The sequence below is a fragment of the Atta colombica genome, unplaced genomic scaffold, assembly GCF_001594045.1.
Source record: "Atta colombica isolate Treedump-2 unplaced genomic scaffold, Acol1.0 scaffold90, whole genome shotgun sequence".
Classification (NCBI taxonomy): Eukaryota; Metazoa; Arthropoda; class Insecta; order Hymenoptera; family Formicidae; genus Atta; species Atta colombica.
This window is the reverse complement of record NW_017259584.1, coordinates 139,857-162,458: the sequence shown is the minus strand read 5'-3', so window position 1 is coordinate 162,458 and position 22,602 is coordinate 139,857. Positions and strand designations below refer to the sequence as shown.

The 22,602-nt window shown below is 31.4% G+C and overlaps 1 protein-coding gene across 1 annotated transcript in view; it reads left to right on the top strand.

Moving 5' to 3' along the window:
* LOC108693515 (trypsin-like) overlaps positions 1–22,602 on the top strand; it is a 68,817-nt gene that overhangs the window by 13,495 nt on the left and 32,720 nt on the right. Inside the window, exons 3-4 of the mRNA XM_018202519.1 lie at positions 5,327–5,415; positions 5,485–5,737. Coding sequence (XP_018058008.1) covers positions 5,327–5,415; positions 5,485–5,737 — 342 coding nt within the window. The remainder of the gene's footprint in view (positions 1–5,326; positions 5,416–5,484; positions 5,738–22,602) is intronic.

Genomic DNA, 22,602 nt, shown 5'->3' with positions numbered 1-22,602 from the left:
AATAACTTCTAAAATATCATAATGTCCGAATATTAATACGAGTCACTGTATAATATAATCTTAAGCGAGATTTTCTGCATGAAAGGAATTTTAAGCAGAAAATCTCATTTTATTATCTGTGCAGAATACTCGAGTTTTCTGCGCATAAAATTTTTATAAAACTTAAGGTATTATGTGTATACAACCCTGCCTCTGTCCACGTACGATTTTTCATGTGAAACGAGATCCATTTTACCTTCCTCCTAATCAAGGGGCGACCGATTTTCTGCTAGACAAGGAAAGGAGGAGTGAACTTTGTTTCGCGCGTGTGGAAAGTCGTATATTTCTAGGCAGGGGAGAGGTGGGTTGAATCTCTTTTCGCGTGGAAAAGTCGTATGTCCGTCAATATATAGCAGAAATAAGACATTTTTAAAAATTTATTTGCTAATAACTTTTGAACAAACATGATCGCTACCTAAAACTTTTTGAAAGTCACTCACAAGGAGGTGGTACGAAATACGAATTGAAATGTGCTTTATACCATTCAAAAGACTGGGTCGAGAGTGTAAAAAGTGTAAAAGAGGTGCATGAACCTTTAAGAGGCTAATCATAAGAAGCCGAAATAAATATGCGTGGTAAGTACTATGAATAAGTAGGGGATAAAGCGCGGTGATCAAAGGCACGCGTATACTTTTACATCTGACGAAGAAAGTTCGAAACCATGCAGTATCAATTTTTTTTTGTTTCATCAAAAAACATCATTTTGCATATTTATTTACGTTTATTTATTTATAAAATTCGGATATTGTTGTACAATGTTATAAATGAATATTAATATAAAATCATTGGAAATACAAATGAGTCGTACATCGAACATTTTACAAAATAATATTTTGTTTTATATTAATTTTTTAATTTATTATTATCATTATTGTAAAATTCAGACATTGCCATATAATGTGGGTGAAAATTAATGTAAAAACATTGAAAATATAAATGTGTGTGAGCCGTACATCACGAACATTAAAAAAAAACAATAATTTATATTACACAAATTACATTTTAAGTTATGTAAATTTGCAGGGAAACATAATTGATTAATATAAAAAATTTCGTGTTCATCTGTCAACTTTGATACCATGCAAATAGGATCATATTTTTAGATTTTGGAGTACATAATAAATAATGAGTTAATGATTGAAGCGAATTCAATTATATCGCGAATTCAATTCTATTTTTTCTCCGTCAATAAGATTATCTGGACAATTTTAAATTCGCTTAATGATATTTTTGATTTAATATTTTTGTCTATAAAAATAAACATCACAAAGTTGACAGATCAGAGTACATTTTGGAAGTATAATTTGCAAATTATATATGTTGGCTTATTATCATTATTTATAAAAAATTCGTTTTACATGTGAATATTCTTTTACCCTCCTCAAGAATCAATAATTAAAAATGGATTGTTGCCTACAAGATAGTTTTTAAATACTGTTCATATAAATATGATATCAGTTTATTTGACTTTGAGCAAACAACAGATACATTTTTGCATAATTTTAAAAGTTTGTCGACTTCTTTAACGCGTATTCCAAATGTGTGTATCTCCCAATTCTTGTAAACATATAAATACTTTATCTAATAATTTTCCAGATTTTGTTAAGGAGTATTGAACAGTGTACGAATGTGTTATTTTATTTAAATCGCTTATATAAAGTTCGACTTTCTTTTCACTTGTATGCGTATACGTTCTTGAAACATTAATTCCATATTCGCAACCGGTTTGATCCGTATTAATAATAAAATCAGAATTATATAGTCGATTGAAATTCACTGTATCAAAGTTTGAAGTTGCAGACTTCATAATATCTTCCGGTGATTTGATTTTTTTTTTAGATAAATACTGTATAACGCGACCATTTGAAATCCTATAATTTTTTATAAAATTTGTTAGCCACTTTGACGATGCTACAAAATGTAAAGTACTTTCATTTTTGTTTTCCATATTTCGGAATGAAACTGCAGCAGCTATAGCCCATTGTTGTAATTGCCGTCTTATTACTAATTGCTTCTCGTGCTTCGGTAAATCGATTATATATATTTTTCTTTATATTGTCCATTTTATCTAAAAATGTGTCACCTGTTAAAATTTTTTTCTTAAAAAATGCTTAAAAAATTTTCTTATAAAATATCACTGTTATGACATAAATGTTGTTTAAATCGCTTTTGTAAATATTGAGTATGGGAAAAAGTTCGTGGCGATTTTTTTGTAGTAAAATTAAAGTTTTTCTTAGAGTATTGAAATCAATTTATTTAAACCAAACATGCTCCATTATTTTCTATAATATTTTGCCATTTTTGGGGCAGAGCCATAATTCCATCGCGATAGAACTTCTGTGGTTTCTGATCGAAAAACTGCTTCAAGTGATTTTCACAGGCCTCTTTGGAAGCTAGCTTTACACCATTAAGAGAGTTCTGCAGAGACTTAAACAAATGATAGTCTGAGAGTGCTATGTCAGGACTATACAGTGGATGCATTAAAACTTCTCAGCCAAACTTCGCAATTTTTGTCGAGTCATCAAAGATGTGTGTGTGGTCGAGCGTTGTCGTGATGGAAGACGACATCTCTCCTATTGATTAATTCTGGCCGCTTCCTCTCAATTGCTTGTTGTAATCTCTGCAGTTGTTCACAATAGAGTTCGGAATTAATTGTTTGATTGGATAACAACTCATAGTGAACGATTCCCTTCCAGTCCCACCACACACACAACGTCACCTTCTTCCTCGTCAATCCAGGTTTTGCGATTGCTTGCGTCTTCTCTCCTTTCTTTATCCACGATTTTTTTCTGATTATAGGTGATCCATTTTTCATTACCAATTATCATTCTCTTCAGAAATGGCTCAATTTCATTCCGTTTCATTAGCGTATCACAAATGTTAATTCGGTCCATCATGTTCCTAACACTCAACTCGAGAGGAACCCAAACATCGAGCTTCTTTTTGTATCCAGCTTTGTGTAAATGATTTAAAACTGTTTTGTGGTCGATGCCTAGTTCCCTGGCAATCTCTGCAGTGCTCACGCTCGACTTTTACCATGATTTCATCGGACTTTTCAGTGATTGGTCGATCGGAGCGAGGTTCACCTTTCACATCGAAATTTCCAGCACGAAAGCGAGTGAACCATTTCTGTGCTGCTAATTTTGATAGAATATCTTCATCGTAAATATAGCGCAAATTTTTTTCACAAGCCTATGCATTCTTGCCTTTATCGTAGTGATACTGCAAAATGTAACGAATTTTTTTCTTATTTATTTCCATTTTCAAAATAAAATAACTTTTGATCCACTTCACCGATTTCAATCTTTTTCGGCTCAAAACAAAAGTTAAAATGTCACTTTTTAAACGCATGTCTAATGCCGATGCGATTAGTAGTTGCCGACTGCTGAGCATTTAATGCTATCTAGCGGGAAAAACGCCACGAACTTTTTCCCATATCCAATATTTAAAACTCCAATTTGGATTTTTATTTGCAGTCATGACAATTTTTAATTTAATTTTGAAAGGCACTCTATAATTTTTTTCAGGTGGTATATATTCTTCGTCACATGTTGATGGTGTAGCTTCCTCAACATCCAGTTGTTCTACATTTTCTTGTGATTTTCGTCAGACGAAAAATATGCCACATCCTCGGAAAATGTGAATTTTCCCAACATTTTTATAAAACTTTCGAACATTTTTTTCCAGCAATCTCTTTAAGATTTTGTAAATTATTTGGGTGGCTCAGCATATACCAGATCAAATTATAACAACATGTCTATAAAAATATTCAATATTCACATTACATTTTTTGTATAATGTGTTAACAAAAATATTTACCTTTGAAACATGCGACGATACCGATTAAATCTTCTTTTGAAATATCAGATTTTGCCAATATTTTTGATTTATTCTATCAAAAAAAGATCCATATTTACAAAATGCAATGTCAATGTATTAAAATAAACAAACAAGAGTTGAGAGACTTCCTCACCGATCGCGAAAAAACTAACTCGAGAGAATCCTACGTAATTCCAAAACTTAACGGTTTTTTATTTTATTCATTTTATATTTATTTTTTTCATCATTATCATTATATAAAACTCGGACATTGCCTTTGTAGGTTTTTTTTTGAAAAAATTAATTGTGCATACGTATATGAGAATCAAAACGAGCATTTTTGTTTATCGTTACATGATTCTAGATCAAGTACAGATCTTCTCTCATGCGTGCATGCATACTTAAAAAACCATTAGCTTTTGGAACTATGTAGGATTCTCTCGAGTTAGTTTTCTTACGAATACTGATCAGTGAGGAAATTTCTCAACTCTTGTTTGTTTATTTCGATACACTGACATTGCATTTTATAAACATGGATCCTTTCTTGATAGAGCAAATTAAAATACTGGCAAAATCTAATATTTCAAAAAAGATTTAACTGATAGCATATTTCAAAGGTAAATATTTTGTATATTTTTTAAACATATTTTTACTAGAACATTTGTATAAAAAAGAACAATGTACATACGTAATACTTAATACGTTTTTTTAATTGCTGAGAACACCATTGCCATTTAAAGTAGAAAGATTGTCATATATGGTGACGATTATGTGTTACGGAAAACAGTTTACAAATGATGGATACGATTCCAAGACGTTCATGAAAATGAGTTTAGAAGTGATCACAATATTTATTTGATTGATGTGCTGCATCGGGTATCGTCTGCTAAGCTTTCATGATCTTTCTGGAATCATATTCATTACTTGTACATTGTTTTCCATTGCATATAATCCGTCACTATACACGGTAATTATTCTATGATGAATATCGTATGATGCCTTCATTTAAAAAACATATCATTGCACGTTATTTTTTATTAAGCAAATTTTCTAGTAAAAACGCCATTTTTCCAGAGTTATTTCGTTTTCTTTCTAAAGAAAACATAAAAATCTAGAAAATAATTGATCAATTACGATTAGAATTTATTCCGAACAATCCTAATATGTTTACCCTAGATAGTAAAAAAATCGGTACTCATTATAAGGAGATCGGGCACATGTAACATCGCATACATAGTCAATTTTAAATATTATATGTATAAGTTATACAATATAAGATTTTTTTATATCATGCAGAGAGTGATTGCTACAGTGCCTGCTACTTTTTCGTTTCGACTAATATGTTCTAAAATATGTAAAAAATACAATATTCAAATTTCAGATTTGTTCAAAATTAGAGCGATTAAGATTTATTTAAGATTATATTATTTAAGATTATATACATAGTAAGACATTTTTGTTCTTTTAGTTGTCGCTGAGGTTAAATAATGTACATGTGTGCTGTGCTGCTATAATAAATGAGGAATGGGCTGTTACAGCAGGTCATTGCATGAAAATGTAAGTAAAATAACAAATTTAGAAATAATGATTTGTTAATCATTAATAAAAAGATAATGTATATTGTAGAACTGACGATCCTATAAAAGAGATTACCTTGTGTAGTGGATCTTCCATTCTTTATGAGAATTGCACCGTTCATAACATAAACAAATTTTTCATACATGAAAACTTTGACAACGACATCAACGACTATGACATCGCTGTTATACAAGTAACACCTGCGTTCATATATAATGATCATACGAAAGCAGTTGACTTGGCATCAAACAAAAATGTTCATAAGAAATGGGGTATAGTCTGCGGTTGGGGATACTATCTGGTAATAATAAAATATTCCGAATTTAAAATAATATTGGCCATTTAAATAACTGCCATTCTTTTAATTTATTTAACATCTACAAGATGTTCGGTAACGATTCTTTCGTGAGCATGGGAATCTAACGCGGGAAAATGTTTTCTTTTGCCGCTTGTGTTGCTTGCAGTAAACAACTCGCAGAATTAATCAACCTACAAGGTTGAACGATTGTAAAGGCCCTCAAATAAGAGATTGGACATTTGGTATAACTATATTTTTGAGGATTTGCTTAAGAGAATCCCAAAGTTGTCTGTCTCGTCTACTGACTAAACGCGTATAATTTTTGCGATATATTTTTGCGTACTTCTTTTTTACACTTGAAAACTCCAGAATTAAAGCAGAATAATGGAATGATTAGGAAACAAGGATCCTAAACGGTCAAGCTAGATTTTTTAGAGTTAAAATAATTCTGTGTGAATTTATATACTACATATATAGTCACAGTCTTTTTTTTAAACTGCTGAAATTATTTTCGATCTTAAAACGCAAGTCGATTAAACTCTTGCTATAATATCAACAAATTAAATTGATAAGCAATTTAATAGTTTGGTGATAATAGATGATAATAGATTTCTCTATTAGTATCCTATTAGAGAAATTTAAATATGTGTCGAAAATATGTAATAAATAATTTTTAATAAATAAATTTCGATCTGTAAAAAAAAGACTATGAATCATATATATACATATGGTATGTACGTATTTATATTAACTATGTATATGTATTGACTATGTATATGAATTCACATAGATTTATTTCAGCACTAAAGATCTAACTTTATTTTTAGCTTTTTTATTGAAAACTTTGTTTAAAGCTATACCATGGGCGTAACGTGGAATTATTTTCGGGGGGAAGAATTTCAATCAACTTAGGGTAGCATGCACCAATTAATGACAAAAAAAAAGGATTTTGCTATTGCACTGAAAAGAACGTCCCTGCAATTTTGTTGTTGTGATTTACAACAATTTTTAACATTAATGAATTCCATTTGGGTAGTTTTACAACTTTAATGTCTTCTCGTACCTCATTTTGAACAGGCGCAAAATGTTACGTTTTGTACATTATATAATTTTTACTTATTTTTTAAAGACTTTTTTTTTTAAAAGAAGAGCAATACAGTTACTACAAGAATGTATCAATTATAACGTATATTCTGTTTTTGGGACAAAAATATTACAAAAATTTTCCCTATATATATCGCATATTTTATTAAAACTCGAACAGAAGAATATTAAAAATTATATGAGAAGAAAAAATATATTATGTACAGCAAAAATCTCATACAAAATCAAAAGTAAAGTTATATGTTTTTTACATTTAAAAATAAAAGAGAGGAGTTCGGTAGAGTTATACAATATTTTTATACATCGTCAATTCAAAATAAAATATCTTCATTAAAGCAGCGAAAAATTATTAGACACCAACTAATGTGAGTGGATGTGCTATCAGGATGTGTGCTAACGGAATCCTCTTAAAATGAAATAATTATTAAAAAATTTCGGAGGGGAAGGGAATTTACTCCCCCTTCCCCGTCCCCCTCCCCCCCGGATACGCCCGGATATAATGGATATAAAGCATATCCATTAATTGTTTGTGAAATAAAGTTTATGCCGAGAATGAAAAAAAATTTGAAATTACGATTTTCACTTTTATAGTTCAATATGACGTCTAGAACTATCAAGTTGCATCAACAGTTGCTTAATATAAAGTTTCATGAGTGCGATTGCACATGACCTAATAAACGATAACATTCAAGATAAGAAACCGAATAATGACACTGAACTGAAAAAAGAATAAGAGAATGAAAACAAGATTATGAAATATAAAAACCAAATTAAAACTCACTAAATGAAAACTAAATTAACACTCAATGCGATACTCAAATATTCACGAGAAAAATGAGTGTGAAGTTAAAAAATAAAATATTGAATATTTATTAAAAATTCAATAAATAGTGTAGTCAGTCAGCAAATAAAGCCGTTTATTCAAAATTTTTGGAATCCTCGCAATCTTCGGAAAGTTTATACAGTTTAGAATGATAAATATCGTAGAAGCGAATTGGAAACATAACATCAATTTACAATGAGTATGTATAAAAACAAACATTCTTACATATGCATATTTTTTAAATATTATAATTGGAAAACATATTGTGCTGTATTGTGATGGCATATAAGCGTATTATAAGCGTATTATTTTATATATGAGTTAAAATTGAGAAATTTATCGAAAAAAGTTATCTTGCGATATTCATTAAAAACAAGACTCTGTTCCTCAATTAATTACAGTGTCCAAAAAACTTAATCTATCGTCAATGCCAATCACCATAGTAAATTGCAATCTAATGTGTAAAGAATTAAAAATTTTCAAAGTATTATTAATGCTTTCTAAAGGAGCCGCTAAAATGATGTCATTCACATATCGAAAATAAAACAATAAAACAATATAAGTAACCTCCCAATTGCAATTTCCTCCAAGTTCTGCATAACCATATCAGCAATGATTGGGGACAAAGGTGACTCCATAGAAGTCCCTAAGATTTGTTTGTAAAATTTTTTGTTAAACATAAAAAAAGTGGTATTTAATACCAAACGAATAGCTCAAAAATCTTCCAAAGGGATTTTAGTTTTCTTGGATATTCCCATCTCTCTCTTAATGATACTATCAGATATCAATTTTATAGAAACATTAATGAATAACGAAATAATATCCAAAGAAATCAATAAGTAATTAGGCTCGAAAATGAAATATATTTTAGTTTTTCGATAAGATGGAAGCTTAACATGGCTAGAAGTTTCAGATATAGAATTAATGATATTATGCAGATACAATGAAAAATAATGGACTATTAACAGATGACATGATAATTCTTAGGGGATTACCTTGTGGATCTTTGTTAATCCATATGCTCTGGGAATGCTACCATCGGTTGTGAGTAACCTCCGATATATCAATAAAGTTTTTACCTTTTCATCTAACAGGCAAGGAACGTAAGTCACAAATTAATTAAATTAAATTTATATTCAGAACTTAACAACTGGTTTTTCTGGAAAACTTTCTTTTAAATAGTTTGCTTTATATAAAAAAATCGAATGTCACAAGCGTCCCGTTTATATTGAGAAATTTCAATGTCTCACTTTTTAAATGGATTTCAATGGATCACATATTCGTAACAAAGAAGGAAGGCATAAGCATTTGATACGTATTTACATTTTTTTTAAATTTACTTTATATTTCTCTTAATTATTGAGTTGAAAAATTGAATTTTGGCATAGTTTATGAATTTAATAGGCTATAAACTGTAAACAATAACTCTTAAGTTATTTTTTAAGTTTAGTCACAATTTCGATTATTTCAAAAAACGAGAAATGATTCATTGTGTACAAGAGTATGTACATAGTGAATAATGCTATTTTTAATAATGAACTACATGTTTTATACTACGAATTGTTGAGATTATTTTAGTTTTACTATATTTTAAAATGTTTATTTTTTTATAAAATAGATAATTATAAAGTGAGAATTCACAAAGTCACGTTTTTCTTCCGTTTTGAGTGAAAACGTATCAAATGAGTACATTTTGATTGAAATTTTAAATGGGGAGAGGAGCCTTATTCCAAATAATTACAATGAATTATTATTTTGAAGATTATTGTAAAAAAGATATATAGTCTACAATAAACTATGGTTCATTGTTGACTACGTGTTCACTACGTCAAAATGATTCATTGAAGACCACCTAATCTTTTCCATAATAATCTCCTAAATAATGCGATAAAATAATATTAGATGTACAACTTTGCTTCCGCCGTTTTCCTATAGATGGCTTTAGCGGTAAGTAATGGTCGAAATAAATAGATCATAGACGTCATGCAATAAACTTGGGCATCTATCAACATAACCCCATAGAAACATTAGTCGATTTGTGTCTGCATCATAAAGTTATTCTCGATTGAAAATGTCAGTTTACGAGCCAAATTCTTATCATTTGCGGGAGGTTTTAATTTTTTGCTTCAATATGAAGAAATCTGCGGCTGAGGCTCATCGAATGCTCTCAAATACTTATGGAGAGGCCGCTATTAGTGAAAGAACGTGTCGTGAGTGGTTTCAATGCTTCAAGAATGGTGATTTTGACGTCCAAGGTCGTGCTCTGTATTTGGTGGGACCAGCTCGGCGTAGTGTATTATGAACAGTTAAAACCGACTGAAACAATCACAGGCGATCGGTATCAAACGCAATTGCGTTTGAGCCGAGCATTGAAAGACAAACGGCCGCAATACAACGAGAGACACGATAAAGTGATTTTGCAGCATGACAATGCTCGACCCTATGTTGCGAAAGTGGTCAAGACATACTTGGAAACGTTGAAATGGGAAGTCCTACCCCATCCGCCGTATTCTCCAGACGTTGCTCCCTCTGACTATCACTTGTTTCGATCAATGGCACACGGCCTGGCTGACCAGCACTTCCGGTCTTATGAAGAAGTAAAAAATTGGATCGATTCGTGGATAGTCTCAAAAGATGATTAGTTTTTTCGACGCGGGATTCGTACGCTACCCGAAAGATGGGAGAAAATAGTGGCCAGCGATGGACAATACTTGAATTATAAATGTATAACCAGTTTTTTACAATAAAGCTTCGAATTTCGGAAAAAAAACGGCGGAAGCGAAGTTGTACACCTAATATAACAGAAAAAGTTGTTTACAGAATAAAATCAAATGTGCATACAAAACTATTGTAAAATGAAAAAAATGATAGGTATAACATAAACATAAAAAATGTGTAAAACTTACGAAAAAAACTACTTGGGTTTGCAACCCAAAATTCTTAAAACATGACATTACATGGCTATGCTTGATGCGATCTGTCAATCGGCTGGAGAGTCAAGGAGAGGTTCAAATGCGAGTCGCTGATAGCAGCACAATCTGATAACATCATATTTACGAAATATCGCAATGGTTCATAGTGTACTACTGGTTCACTGTTGGACTACTTATCCTACTTTCTTAAAGAAATTTTTAAAGAAATTTTGTAATCTAGTTAAATTAAGTGTAAATATTAGAGTGCGTATTAAGTTTTTAAAATCATGTCAAATTTAATTTAGTTTCTCCGCATTTGTACAAATTCACAAACTAACAATCTTTTTTTGTACAATAATTATTCTTACAAAAAATTAGAGAAAATTCAATTTAATAATGTAAAAAGCCATTTGGAGCTTAAAGATGCATACCATCTATATCAACGCTCGCAAAGATCTGCAGATTTCGAACTGATTCCAACGAGCGATTCCCACTACCGCTCGAGGCTCGGCCGAATTGTTCACATGCCGCTCTGATTCAGAAGCGTCCTTACACCAGAAATATACTGAGCTATACTATGGGAGCGCACTTTCTGCCAAATTATTATTAAAACATTGTTTTTTATTAAATAATTTATTTCTATTAACATATAATTTTCTATTGTTAATTTATTTATTGTTTCTTATGATATACTATTTTAGTTTCCTAATACATTAATTATAATAACGTACATTTCTCGACAATAGTTTTCCACGTCACGTGAGGTACGTTTTTTTTTTAATAGTTTTCCCAGTAATTTATTCCACAAAAATAATAATTAAATACTCGAATGTGACTTGGCAGTAAAGCAAAATTATATATCGTATTATTAGAAAAAGAATGAAGGATCAAAGAAAATAAAAACAGTCAATTTAGATATATAGATTCCATATATAGACTCTATATATCTAAATTGATTGTTTCTATTTTCTTTGATCCTTTGTTCCTTTTGTACGATATATAATTTTGTTTTCCCGCCAAGTCACATTCGAGAATTTGATTCTTGTTTTTGTAGAATAAGCCTAGGAGAGACTGGAACTAATAGACTTATTATTCAGTTTCGAATATTTACAGACAAAATTAAAAGATTTATCAAAAAAATGAATTCTACACCAGTTACTACATACAATCGATTATCTAATAATATTTTAATAATAAGGGGAAACTGATAATATGAAAAAAATACATTTTTTTAATGCATTCCATCTGATTCAATTAGGGATCGAGATAATTCGACTAAGATTATAATATTAAAATGAATATTAATGTATTTTAAGTTACATCTTTGGCTACATATTAATAAAATTTTTATAAAAATATATTTTAAATACAAACATTCGCTTCGCAGGGTAAAACAATGCTTTTTTTACAAAATTTGTTCATATTGTTTCATGCAAAAAACTCGTCGAATGGGCCTAGTTTTCGAGATTGGACATGAGGAAAGTAAACTTATAACATTTACTGTTGAGGAAAATGTCTTTAAAGGAATAAAATTTTGAGCAAATACTATAAGAGTTGTCACTAAATGAGTCATACAGTTCCTTGCTATGGTTAGTCTATTATCCCTATCTATTCATTTTTTAAAAACATTAACAATATACGATAACAAAGACTCATAAACAAAAAAAATCTTGGACTTTATTAAATAAGAACTACATTTATTATCTAAGTAGAAATCAAATATTTCAGACAATCATATACGATTGTAAAACAAAAATTTTAAGAATAAAAATATTTACTTATACGATTTTTTAAAAGTGTGGTATCTATGATAACTTTTATCATAGATATGTTCGCAACAAGATGTTACAGCAGCCTTAGCGGCAGTCGCTGCTGCGTGCTCAGACACGTTTACACGTATCTCGCGTATTTTGTTTTTAATGTAGTCTCGATTATTCTACTCCTACAGTCCTGATTCTGGTCTCTCCTAGTGGGGAAACCATTTAAAAAAATGCATCTTACAATAGTACTTCACAGTTAATGTGGAAAACTATTCTCGAAATGTACGTTATCGTATTATAATATTATGTATTAAAAAATATATTAAAAAACTACGTCAAAATATAAGTATATTAAGAAACAATGAATAAATTAAGAATAGAAAATTTTATGTTAATAGAAATAATTTATTTAATAAAAAAACATATTTCAATAATAATTTGCGGAAAGTGTACTCCCAGTACTTTTGTATAGGAACACTCCTGAGCTAGAGCATCATGTGGACGCTGGGCGGTCGAGCATCGAGCGGTAGTGGGAATCGCTCGCTGGAATCAGTCCGAAATGTGCAGATCTTTGTGAGCACTGATCTATATTACATTAGAACCAATATTTTTAATTTTACTTGTCCATGACGACATGATCCATAACGTTTTGTTAACTTTCATAGAATGTAAATTTTTTAATTTGAACAATTTAAACAATTTTTATTTTTTCAAATAAACATGTAAAATTGACAAGAAAATTGATTGGTTGAGATTTAAATCAAAAGATTTAAGATTAAAGAAGTCTCAAATAAAACAGATTTCTTATGTTCGACATCTATTAATGATTGTCAAAATAATGTGCTTAGTATATCTAATATTAATTCTATCTAATATTAATTCTATCTAATATTAATTCTGACAACGGGGAGTTAAATCAGAAATAATACATAATTCTTCTGAGAATTTTGGAGAGGCTGCTTCTCTTGATACTTTAACTGAAAAATGGTTCATCAATCTGAGCAACGTTGAGATTCCTATCGAGGTACAATATTTACTGCAATTAGAGGGATTTGGACTCCCTGTTAGTAAAAATAACATGGATAGAACAGTAGTTGAATTCATAAGACATATTGAAAATATATAGTCGTCTTGATAAGCTTACCAATTTTGTTAGAAATATTTCAATTATGATTCTTGAAAAATTTTATAAGGAATTTCCTATTAATAAATCTAATGATAAATTAATTTGTAATTGGTTAAATATAATTAAAGCATTTTTAAAAAAACATCCGGAAATATTGGTCATAATGACCATTGACAAAGAGAATGTCACGGTTGCTTTGAATAAAGACAATTCCATATCAAGAATGGAGGAAGTTTTCTCGGATAAAGATACGAAAAAATCGATAGATTCTACCAGAAGTTAATTTTTTTACTTACGTTTCTTGCCTGTTAAACAAAAAGATAAAAACTTTATTGACGATATATCGGAGGTTACTCACAACCGATGAGCATTCCCAGAGCATATGGATTAACAAAGATATAAACAGGGTAATCCTCTAAGAATTATCGTATCATCTGTTAATATCCATTATATTATTTTTCATTGTATCTGCATAATATCATTAACAATTCTATACTTGAAGCTCCTAGCCATGTTAAGAACAACTTCCATCTTATCGAAAAAGTATGTTCGTTTCGAGCTTAATTACTTATTGATTTCTTTGGATATCATTTCGTTATTCACTAATGTTCCTATAAAATTGATATCTGACAGTATCATTACGAGAAAGATCGGAATGCATATCTAAGAAAACTAAAATCCCTTTGGAAGATTTTTGATTGCTATTCGTTTGATGATAAATTCCATTTGTTTAACAAAAATTTTACAAACAGAACTTAAGACTTCTATGGAGTCACCTTTGTCTCCAATCGTTGCTGATATGATTATGCAGAACTTGGAGGAAATTGCAATTGGGAGGTTACTTATATGGTTATTGTTTTATTTTTGATGTGGATGACATCATTTTAGCGGCTCCATCAGAGAGCATTAATAATACTTTGAAAATTTTTAACTCTTTACACATTAGATCGCAATTTACTATGGAGATTGGCATTATACTATGGAGATTGACGGTAGATTAGTTTTTTGAATACTATGTTAGTAAATAATAATCCAGATATCTTCCAATATTGTTTATTGAACATTAGTACAGAGATATTCAGACAAGATCTCAGTCTTGACTTTAGATGAAGATTCGTATCGCTCGCTCTGTAGACTCGGCTACAGAAAAATCTTGCAGATTTTGTTTCGGTGGCTCGATTATTTCTGAATTCGAATCGAGGAGGATCTCGAAGTTATATAGCTGTTCTCGTAGCTAGTCGCGACCAATCATATACATGGTCGCTGCAGATTGGTTGTATCATGTCACGTGGCCTAAGGGGCGCCGAATGTGATTGCCTGTCTCGTTGCTCTTGCGCTTATCTCTATAAGATTCGGTATCTTGTGCATGCGTGCGTGCGTGCGTGCATGCGTGCGTGCGTGCGTGTGTGTGTGTGTGTGTGTGTGTGAGTGATAATAAATATATGTAATGGGCTCATCTTTCTTATAAATCGCGTGGCGCAACATTTACAATAATATATGTCACACACACACACTATATTATTGGTGTTGAGAATCTTGTTTTTAATGGATATCAATCAAAAGACAATTTTTTCCGGCAAATTTTTTCTCAATTTTGATTCATTTGTTTTATCACAAGAGAGGCATAATCTACGGGTTTGTGGATAAAATAATTGGCTGCGATCGACCAATCACTGAAAAGTCCGATGAAATCATGGTAAAAGTCGAGCGTGATAAGCATGTGAGCACTGCGGAGATTGCCAGGGAACTAGGCATCGACCACAAAACAGTTTTAAATCATTTACACAAAGCTGGATACAAAAAGAAACTCGATGTTTGGGTTCCTCACGAGTTGAGGAACCTGATGGACCGAATTAACATTTGTGATACGCTACTGAAACGGAATGAAATTGAGCCATTTCTGAAGAGAATGATAATTGGTAAATGAATCACCTACAATCCAACTAGAAAAAGATCGTGGATAAAGAAAGGAGAGAAGACGCAAGCAATCGCAAAACCTGGATTGTCGAGGAAGAAGGTGATGTTGTATGTGTGGTGGGACTGGAAGAGAATCGTTCACTATGAGTTGTTATCGTCCAATCAAACAATGAATTCCGAACTCTACTGTGAACAACTGCAAAGATTACAACAAGCAATTGAGAGGAAGCGGTCAGAATTAATCAATAGGAGAGATATCGTCTTCCATCACGACAACGCTCGATCACACACACATATTTGATGACTCAGCAAAAATTGCGAGAGCTTGGCTGGGAAGTTAATGCACCCACCGTATAGTCCTGACAGCACCCTCAAACTATCATTTGTTTAGGTCTGCAGAACTCTCTTAATGGTGTAAAGCTAGCTTCAAAAGAGATCTGTGAAAATCACTTGAAGCAGTTTTTCGATCAGAAACCACAGAAGTTCTATCGCGATGGAATTATGGCTCTGCCCCAAAAATGGCAAAATATTATAGAAAATAATGGAACATATTTGGTTTAAATAAATTGATTTCAATACTCTAAGAAAAACACTTTAATTTTACTAAAAAATCGCCACGAACTTTTTCCCATATCCATAATATGCTTATATATCATCCTCATTTGCACCAATCTAATTAATGCTATCAACAATTTTTTAAATAATGGATATCCATTACAATTCATCTTTTCCTTTGTACAAAAAAGAATTAAATGGATTTTATATGGATAATAACAGAACTATTAACAAAAAAGTTAAGAACTTCTTCTTAAGTTTTTCACAATTTTTTTACGTGAAATCCATATTTGAAAAATTCTCTCCAATTATTAATACCAGATATGTAAATATGAAATCGGAATTTATCAATAGATGGCTGTCAATGTAGTTGCTTTCAGACGACGCCATTTCCTGTTCTGACATCTGACAAAGATTTTCAACTCACAACAATATAAGTTTCATACAACATTATAGTTTGTAATAGCGAACATGTCGAATTTTGTGCCTAGAAATTACGATTTGCGGACAGCATTGATTTTCTGTTATCATTTGAAGAAAACTACAGAATCGCATCGAATGCTTGTCGAAGCTTACGGTGAGCATGCTCTTGGTAAATCACAATGCTTTGAGTGGTTTAAAAAATTCAAAAGTAGCGATTTTGACGTGAGAAACGAAGAACGTGGAAAACCATCGAAAAAGTTTGAAGACAGCGAATTGCAAGCATTGTTGGATGACGCTCAAACTCAACAACAACTCGCGGATCAATTGAATGTGACACGAGAAGCCGTCTCCATACATTTGAAATCCATGGGAAAGATCCAGAAGATGGGAAAATGGGTTCCACATGAACTGAATGAAAGACAGCAGGAAAACCGAAAAACCACTTGCGAAATGCTGTTCGCCAGGTACAAAGGAAAGTCATTTCATCGAATTGTGACTGGCAATGAAAAGTGGATATATTTTGAGAATCATAAGCGTAAAAGATCATGGGTAACTCCAGGCGAATCATCGACATCGACTGCAAGGCTAAATCGCTATGGACGGAAGACAATGCTCTGTGTTTGGTGAGATCAGAAAGGTGTGATCTATTATGAGTTAAACCTGGCGAAACCGTTAATACTGAACGCTACCAACAACAAATGATCAATTTGAATCAAGCTTTGTGTGAAAAACGATTGGAATATTAAAAAAAGGCAACAAAGTGATTTTGCTTCATGATAATGCACTATCACACACAGTAAAACTGGTCAAGGAAACGATTGAAGCATTTGGTTGGAAAATACTTTCGCATGCGGCTTACTCACCAGACTTTGCTCCGTCTAATTACCATTTATTTGCATCGATGGGACAGGCACTTGCTCAACAGCGCTTCACATTGAATCCTTTTAAGAGATTAATATTGGAAATGGTCCATATTAAAAGATAGAAACATGGAATTAACAAGCAAAATGAAAATCTCTGCCAGAAACATTCTAACATCTCATACATTCCCTTTCCCTTTCCTAATATTTCTCTCTTTCTCTCTTTCTATTACTATCTTCGTGTCTATTTGTTTTCCTTTTTAATTCGTAACGTTATCTAATACTGTCGATACTATGCGTTTCTGTGTTCTAATATAGCATACTGGCATATAAAATTTTTATATCCATTGCATTACTCTTTTATTTTTGAGTCACAAAGAAGGAAGACATAAGCATTTGATATGTATCTACTTTTTAAATCTTTATAACGTATAGAACACTGTTTTTATAATGTAAGAATCCGATATTATTGTAACATTATTATTTTACATTGAGAATGACTCGATAGGCATCGTTTGTATTTTTAACTAATCTAATTTTAAATATTAAACTTTTAATTTTAATTAGCTCATAGCCCTTGTTATTATCTATATTTATTATATTTATTTATATTTAAATAGTAAATATTAAATAAAAATTATTAAATAAAAATAATAGTTATTAATCATATAGTGTAATATTGTAGTACGGTTATAATTGTATAATTTCTGTCTGGTCAATTAAGTAACGAATAACTAAATCTATAGCACACAATTGTAAATAGGAAATATAAGACTTAAGAGTCATAAAACGCGGGAATCGAATGGAAATGCGTACAGGGAGAAGGCGTATACATAAATGTACGATCGGTGTTCGTGAGCCGCGTTGTCTGTAATAATTCTTAACGACAATCAATATTTATATTTGATGATTTTAATATGTATATTTCAGAAATGTTATAAAGTGATGAAGTATGAGATCACAAGTGGATACTCGTGTAGGCAAACGTACAAACAGATTTCAAAAAAGAAACTTTCAAATATTTTAAATTCAGAAACTAGACATAGAAATGTCCTTGAGATTTTTGAGATTTTTAATTAGAGATGCAAAAACTATAATATATAAAAAATTCAAGCAAATTGATTGAAAAAATTTTTTTTATATAAATTGAATGTGGTCCTTTTATACTGTAAATATCTATACAATTAATAATTTATAGATAAAGATATTTACATGAATGTATAAAATTTCTGCAATTTGTATAAAAATAATTGAAAATATTGCAATTTTTTTCTAATAGTGTATGGACTATGATGAACCTAATTCGGACAGTATGAGTCAGAAAAACTGCAATCGTCTCATGAATATGTTCCATTAGTCTATAAAGAAAAGGCGGTTGCTTTAGCAATGATGAATCTAAAATGGTCTATAGATCTTTACAAAAAAAAGACTTCAGTTATTTGAAAAGTGCTTCATATGTGAAAAGAAGATATAAAGCAGGGTGGAACAGATTATTGATAAATGGAAGACAGAAATAGAAACTTTTTAACAATTTCAAGAAGTTAGAATTGCCTTGAGCAGATACATAAAATTGTAAAAAATATTTATTATAATATTTATATATTACTGAATTAAATTTCAAAAATGCCGATAAATAACATTTTTCAATTTCAGATAACAACGAGAATTTTGCAGTAGTGGATAGTGGTTAATGCATTTCAATTTCCAAAGATTTCATCTTCTTTAGCAGCAATACCAGGCTTTAATAGAAATATAACATTAAGCAAAGAAAAATTACAAGATTTGCGAGCACTCGTGAACATGCATCATTAGAAAAATCCAAGAAGCAGCTGAAAAATTTCAAATTCAAACCAAAGCCATCATATCGGATTTTAATTTGTAATAAATACTGATCAGATCGATTGCAATTATCAAATTCCATATAATAGATCGCTTGCAGCGCAAGATACAAAGATCGTTCTAGTACAAAAGAAAAATTTACATAACATAACACATTCATATGCAGCACAATATTCTTTAATTGCCTCGGGTTGAAACAATCTGACTTTTGCGCGGATTAGCTCATTGGATTCGGTGATATCGGTTCGGAATGTAAAAGAGGTTCGAACGAAAAGGAGAGATGCAGGCGGAAAGAAAAAGGTATAGTATTAATATGAATTAATGTGTTTAATAGTAACTCGATATAGATATATACAAAGTGAAGAGTATACGTGTGCTATGTCAGATTTATACAATATATGTTCATGCGCATGATGTGTATGTTTGATCTTTCGCGGAACGCGGTCTCGCATGTTGAATACCGTAAACGACTTTTTTATGACGCAGCGCGGTACTGGTATATGGCTTACGTGATTGGCTGTGCTAGGAATCAGCTGTGCAGCGGAAACCGGTCAGTCGCTATCGAGAATTTTTGATGGTGACGGAGTACTTTCCACCATCTTGTTTCGCGACAAATACAGCCAGGAGTCGGAACGGATTGGAACAGAATTGCAATAGGAGTGGAGAATAATTGCAAAGCGAGCAACAATTTATATATGAATTGCTACTCCCGCTCGTATTGTTCCGATTTTACTCAACAATCTTCGCCGACCAACAATACGAGTGGGAAGGATACAGATCGGCAGAGTTCAGGTCGGAGCTCCGGCGGAACGGCTATCACTCGTGAATAATTATGTGCGGTGCTCTGGCTGACATTGCAGTCTAATAACGATACGCGTATCGTTACAGGGAAAATTATTACTTGTCTTTTTATGTATGCAAGAATCATCAGAAAAATTTGGTCCTATTAAAAAAAAATAGATAAATTAATGAACGAATTAAAAAATGTTTATATAACATGCTTAAAATCAGACAAATTGTCGAAAATAATGTATAAGGAATATTATTAAGATATTAAGCTTAATAATTGTTTTTCTTTATATGTGGAACAAAATAAATTTTTATTACTTATTGATTTGTGAAGAGGACAAACTGATACAACAATTTATAACGAAATTTTTCAAGATGAGAAAAGACGAGCATCTTGCAATAAAGTGATTCCATTAAAATATTCCCTTTGTCAACCTTGCGATATTTATTTTTATCATCAAGTTATCGTCAAAAGATTTCATTAAAAGATTGCAAAATGCACCTATATTGTTAAAAGAACAGAGAGAAATAGATACGCAAAAAGATGCCACAAAAATAGTACACTTGCTAATATTATACCAATTAAGTGCTAATATATTTAAACCCATGATCTTACATGCAGGTACGCAACAAAATTACTTAATAATAAACTAGAATTTTTAAATGTCAATGAAGTATGTTTTCCAATATTAAAAAAATTTTGCGTATGCAAGAATGTTTGCTTTATACAATACTCATTGTAAATTGATGTTTCTAATGCTTAATCTATGATAATTATCTTAAATTGTATAAACCTTTCGAAGATTGCGAGAATTCCAAAATTTTTACAAACGTTTTACTTGCTGATTGACTACACTATTGAATTTTTAATAAATATTCAATATTTTATTTTTTACACGTCACACTCATTTTTCTCGTGAATGCTTGAATATCGCATTAAATGATTTTACGTTTTATTAATGGAAGAACAGTTCCTCAACACGCACATATATTTAATTCATTTGTCTCGCCAGGATGCGAGACGGGAACGAAAGAGGTTCTAATTGAAAGAAAACACGTATGTTTCTAGTTTTAAGTAGAAACAATAATACAGTTTTTTATTACGAAATTAAACACTTATATCAAACGAATATATTGCAATTAAACAATTATATCAAACGAATATATTGCAATATTACAATAACGCACGTTTGCATCAGTACGTGCACGTTTGAGAATACAGAGTCTTCGATACATGTAACAGGTGTGAACGCGAAATCGTCGCCAAGTCTTGCGCGGACCAATAGCGGTGAAGCGCGATCGGAAACACCCGTGTGCAGATGGATGCGGATGCTCAGAGCCAGTATATATCGATATGTTACGCGGCGCAGGAGCGCGGGCCTAATTAAAAGCACATCAAAGACGCTTGATAAACAGCGCAAGCGCGGCTGAGAAAACTCAGCGGAGACCAAGAATTCTTGATCCCCTTGCTATTGTCAGTCGCGAGTAAAGTGAAACAATCTAACTTTGGCGCGAATTAGCTCGTCGGATTCGGTAGTAACGAATTGGAACGCCAAAGAAATTCGCAGTGCGACATTAAAAAAAAATCGATTATCATAATTATTTAAATTTTGTAAAAAAGAATTTATAACTTGATTAATCGAGTTGAAATTAATCGATTCTCAAGAATCGATTAAAAATTCTAAAATATATAAGTAGATAGGATTGATAAAAAACATATTTTAATCATTGTTTTAAACATTGAAATATGCTCAATTGAGATTTTCAATATACATGTGTCTTTTTTTTAATAGTATTGTGTAAAACATTTTGAAGAAACGCATTTTGTTCATTAATACTTACTACACTTTGAAGTTTTTTATTGTATTATCAATATATAGAAATATATTTATAGCGTACATTTACTGCAGTTCTTTGGTAATGAAGGCTAGAAACTTGATAATAAATAGCTAGAAACTATTATAAAGTAAATTATAACACGATTTAAACTTGAATGATTTTTTTTTAATTTTTATGTTAGTTTATGTATCCAATATCTGATATCTACTTTTTGTCAAGAGACACAGTAATGACTCGCGCCAAGTAGGCGCGCAGCGCGAGATCCCGTGTCCTTTACGCGAATAAGCGAAAAGCAAGCATTCGAAATCAGTTTTTAATAAAGGTTAGATCGATCGAATTCTGAATATGGCTCAATCGACAAGATCTAGAATCCAAATTATACAATAAGCGATTATTTTACCTTTACGTGTATTACGAATGGAGATATTGTAATACGAATTCCGAAATGTCAAAATTTTTACGTAATATATGTCATCGCCTCAAAAAGTCATATTTTTTTCACATTTTCGACGATAGATGACACTCGTTTATTCCTCTTGGCTGATTGTGGCTGCTGTGCCCGAGCGTGTCTGGGCGCTGACGATGACTAATGGCGAAGGAAGATTGGCGGGAAATCGCTAAGTTCGCAAAGGAATGTTACTCAATGATTCTAATGACTCACAAGCCATAAAGCGATTTAATATAAATGAATATTTGGAACGTAAGAGACCGAAAGAATAGAAATGTAATTACGTGCGTTATGAAAGCTTGGATAACGATATCGCATTACTAAGTTAGAATACGAGAAACTAAAAAATTTACAACATAAGCATTTATCTGACGGCGTGAGTAATTACCTAACGATATGAGCAGTAATTGATGTTGATCTCGCAGTGAACAAAATGATTATTAATCTTATCGCTAATCTATCGCTGAGGCTTA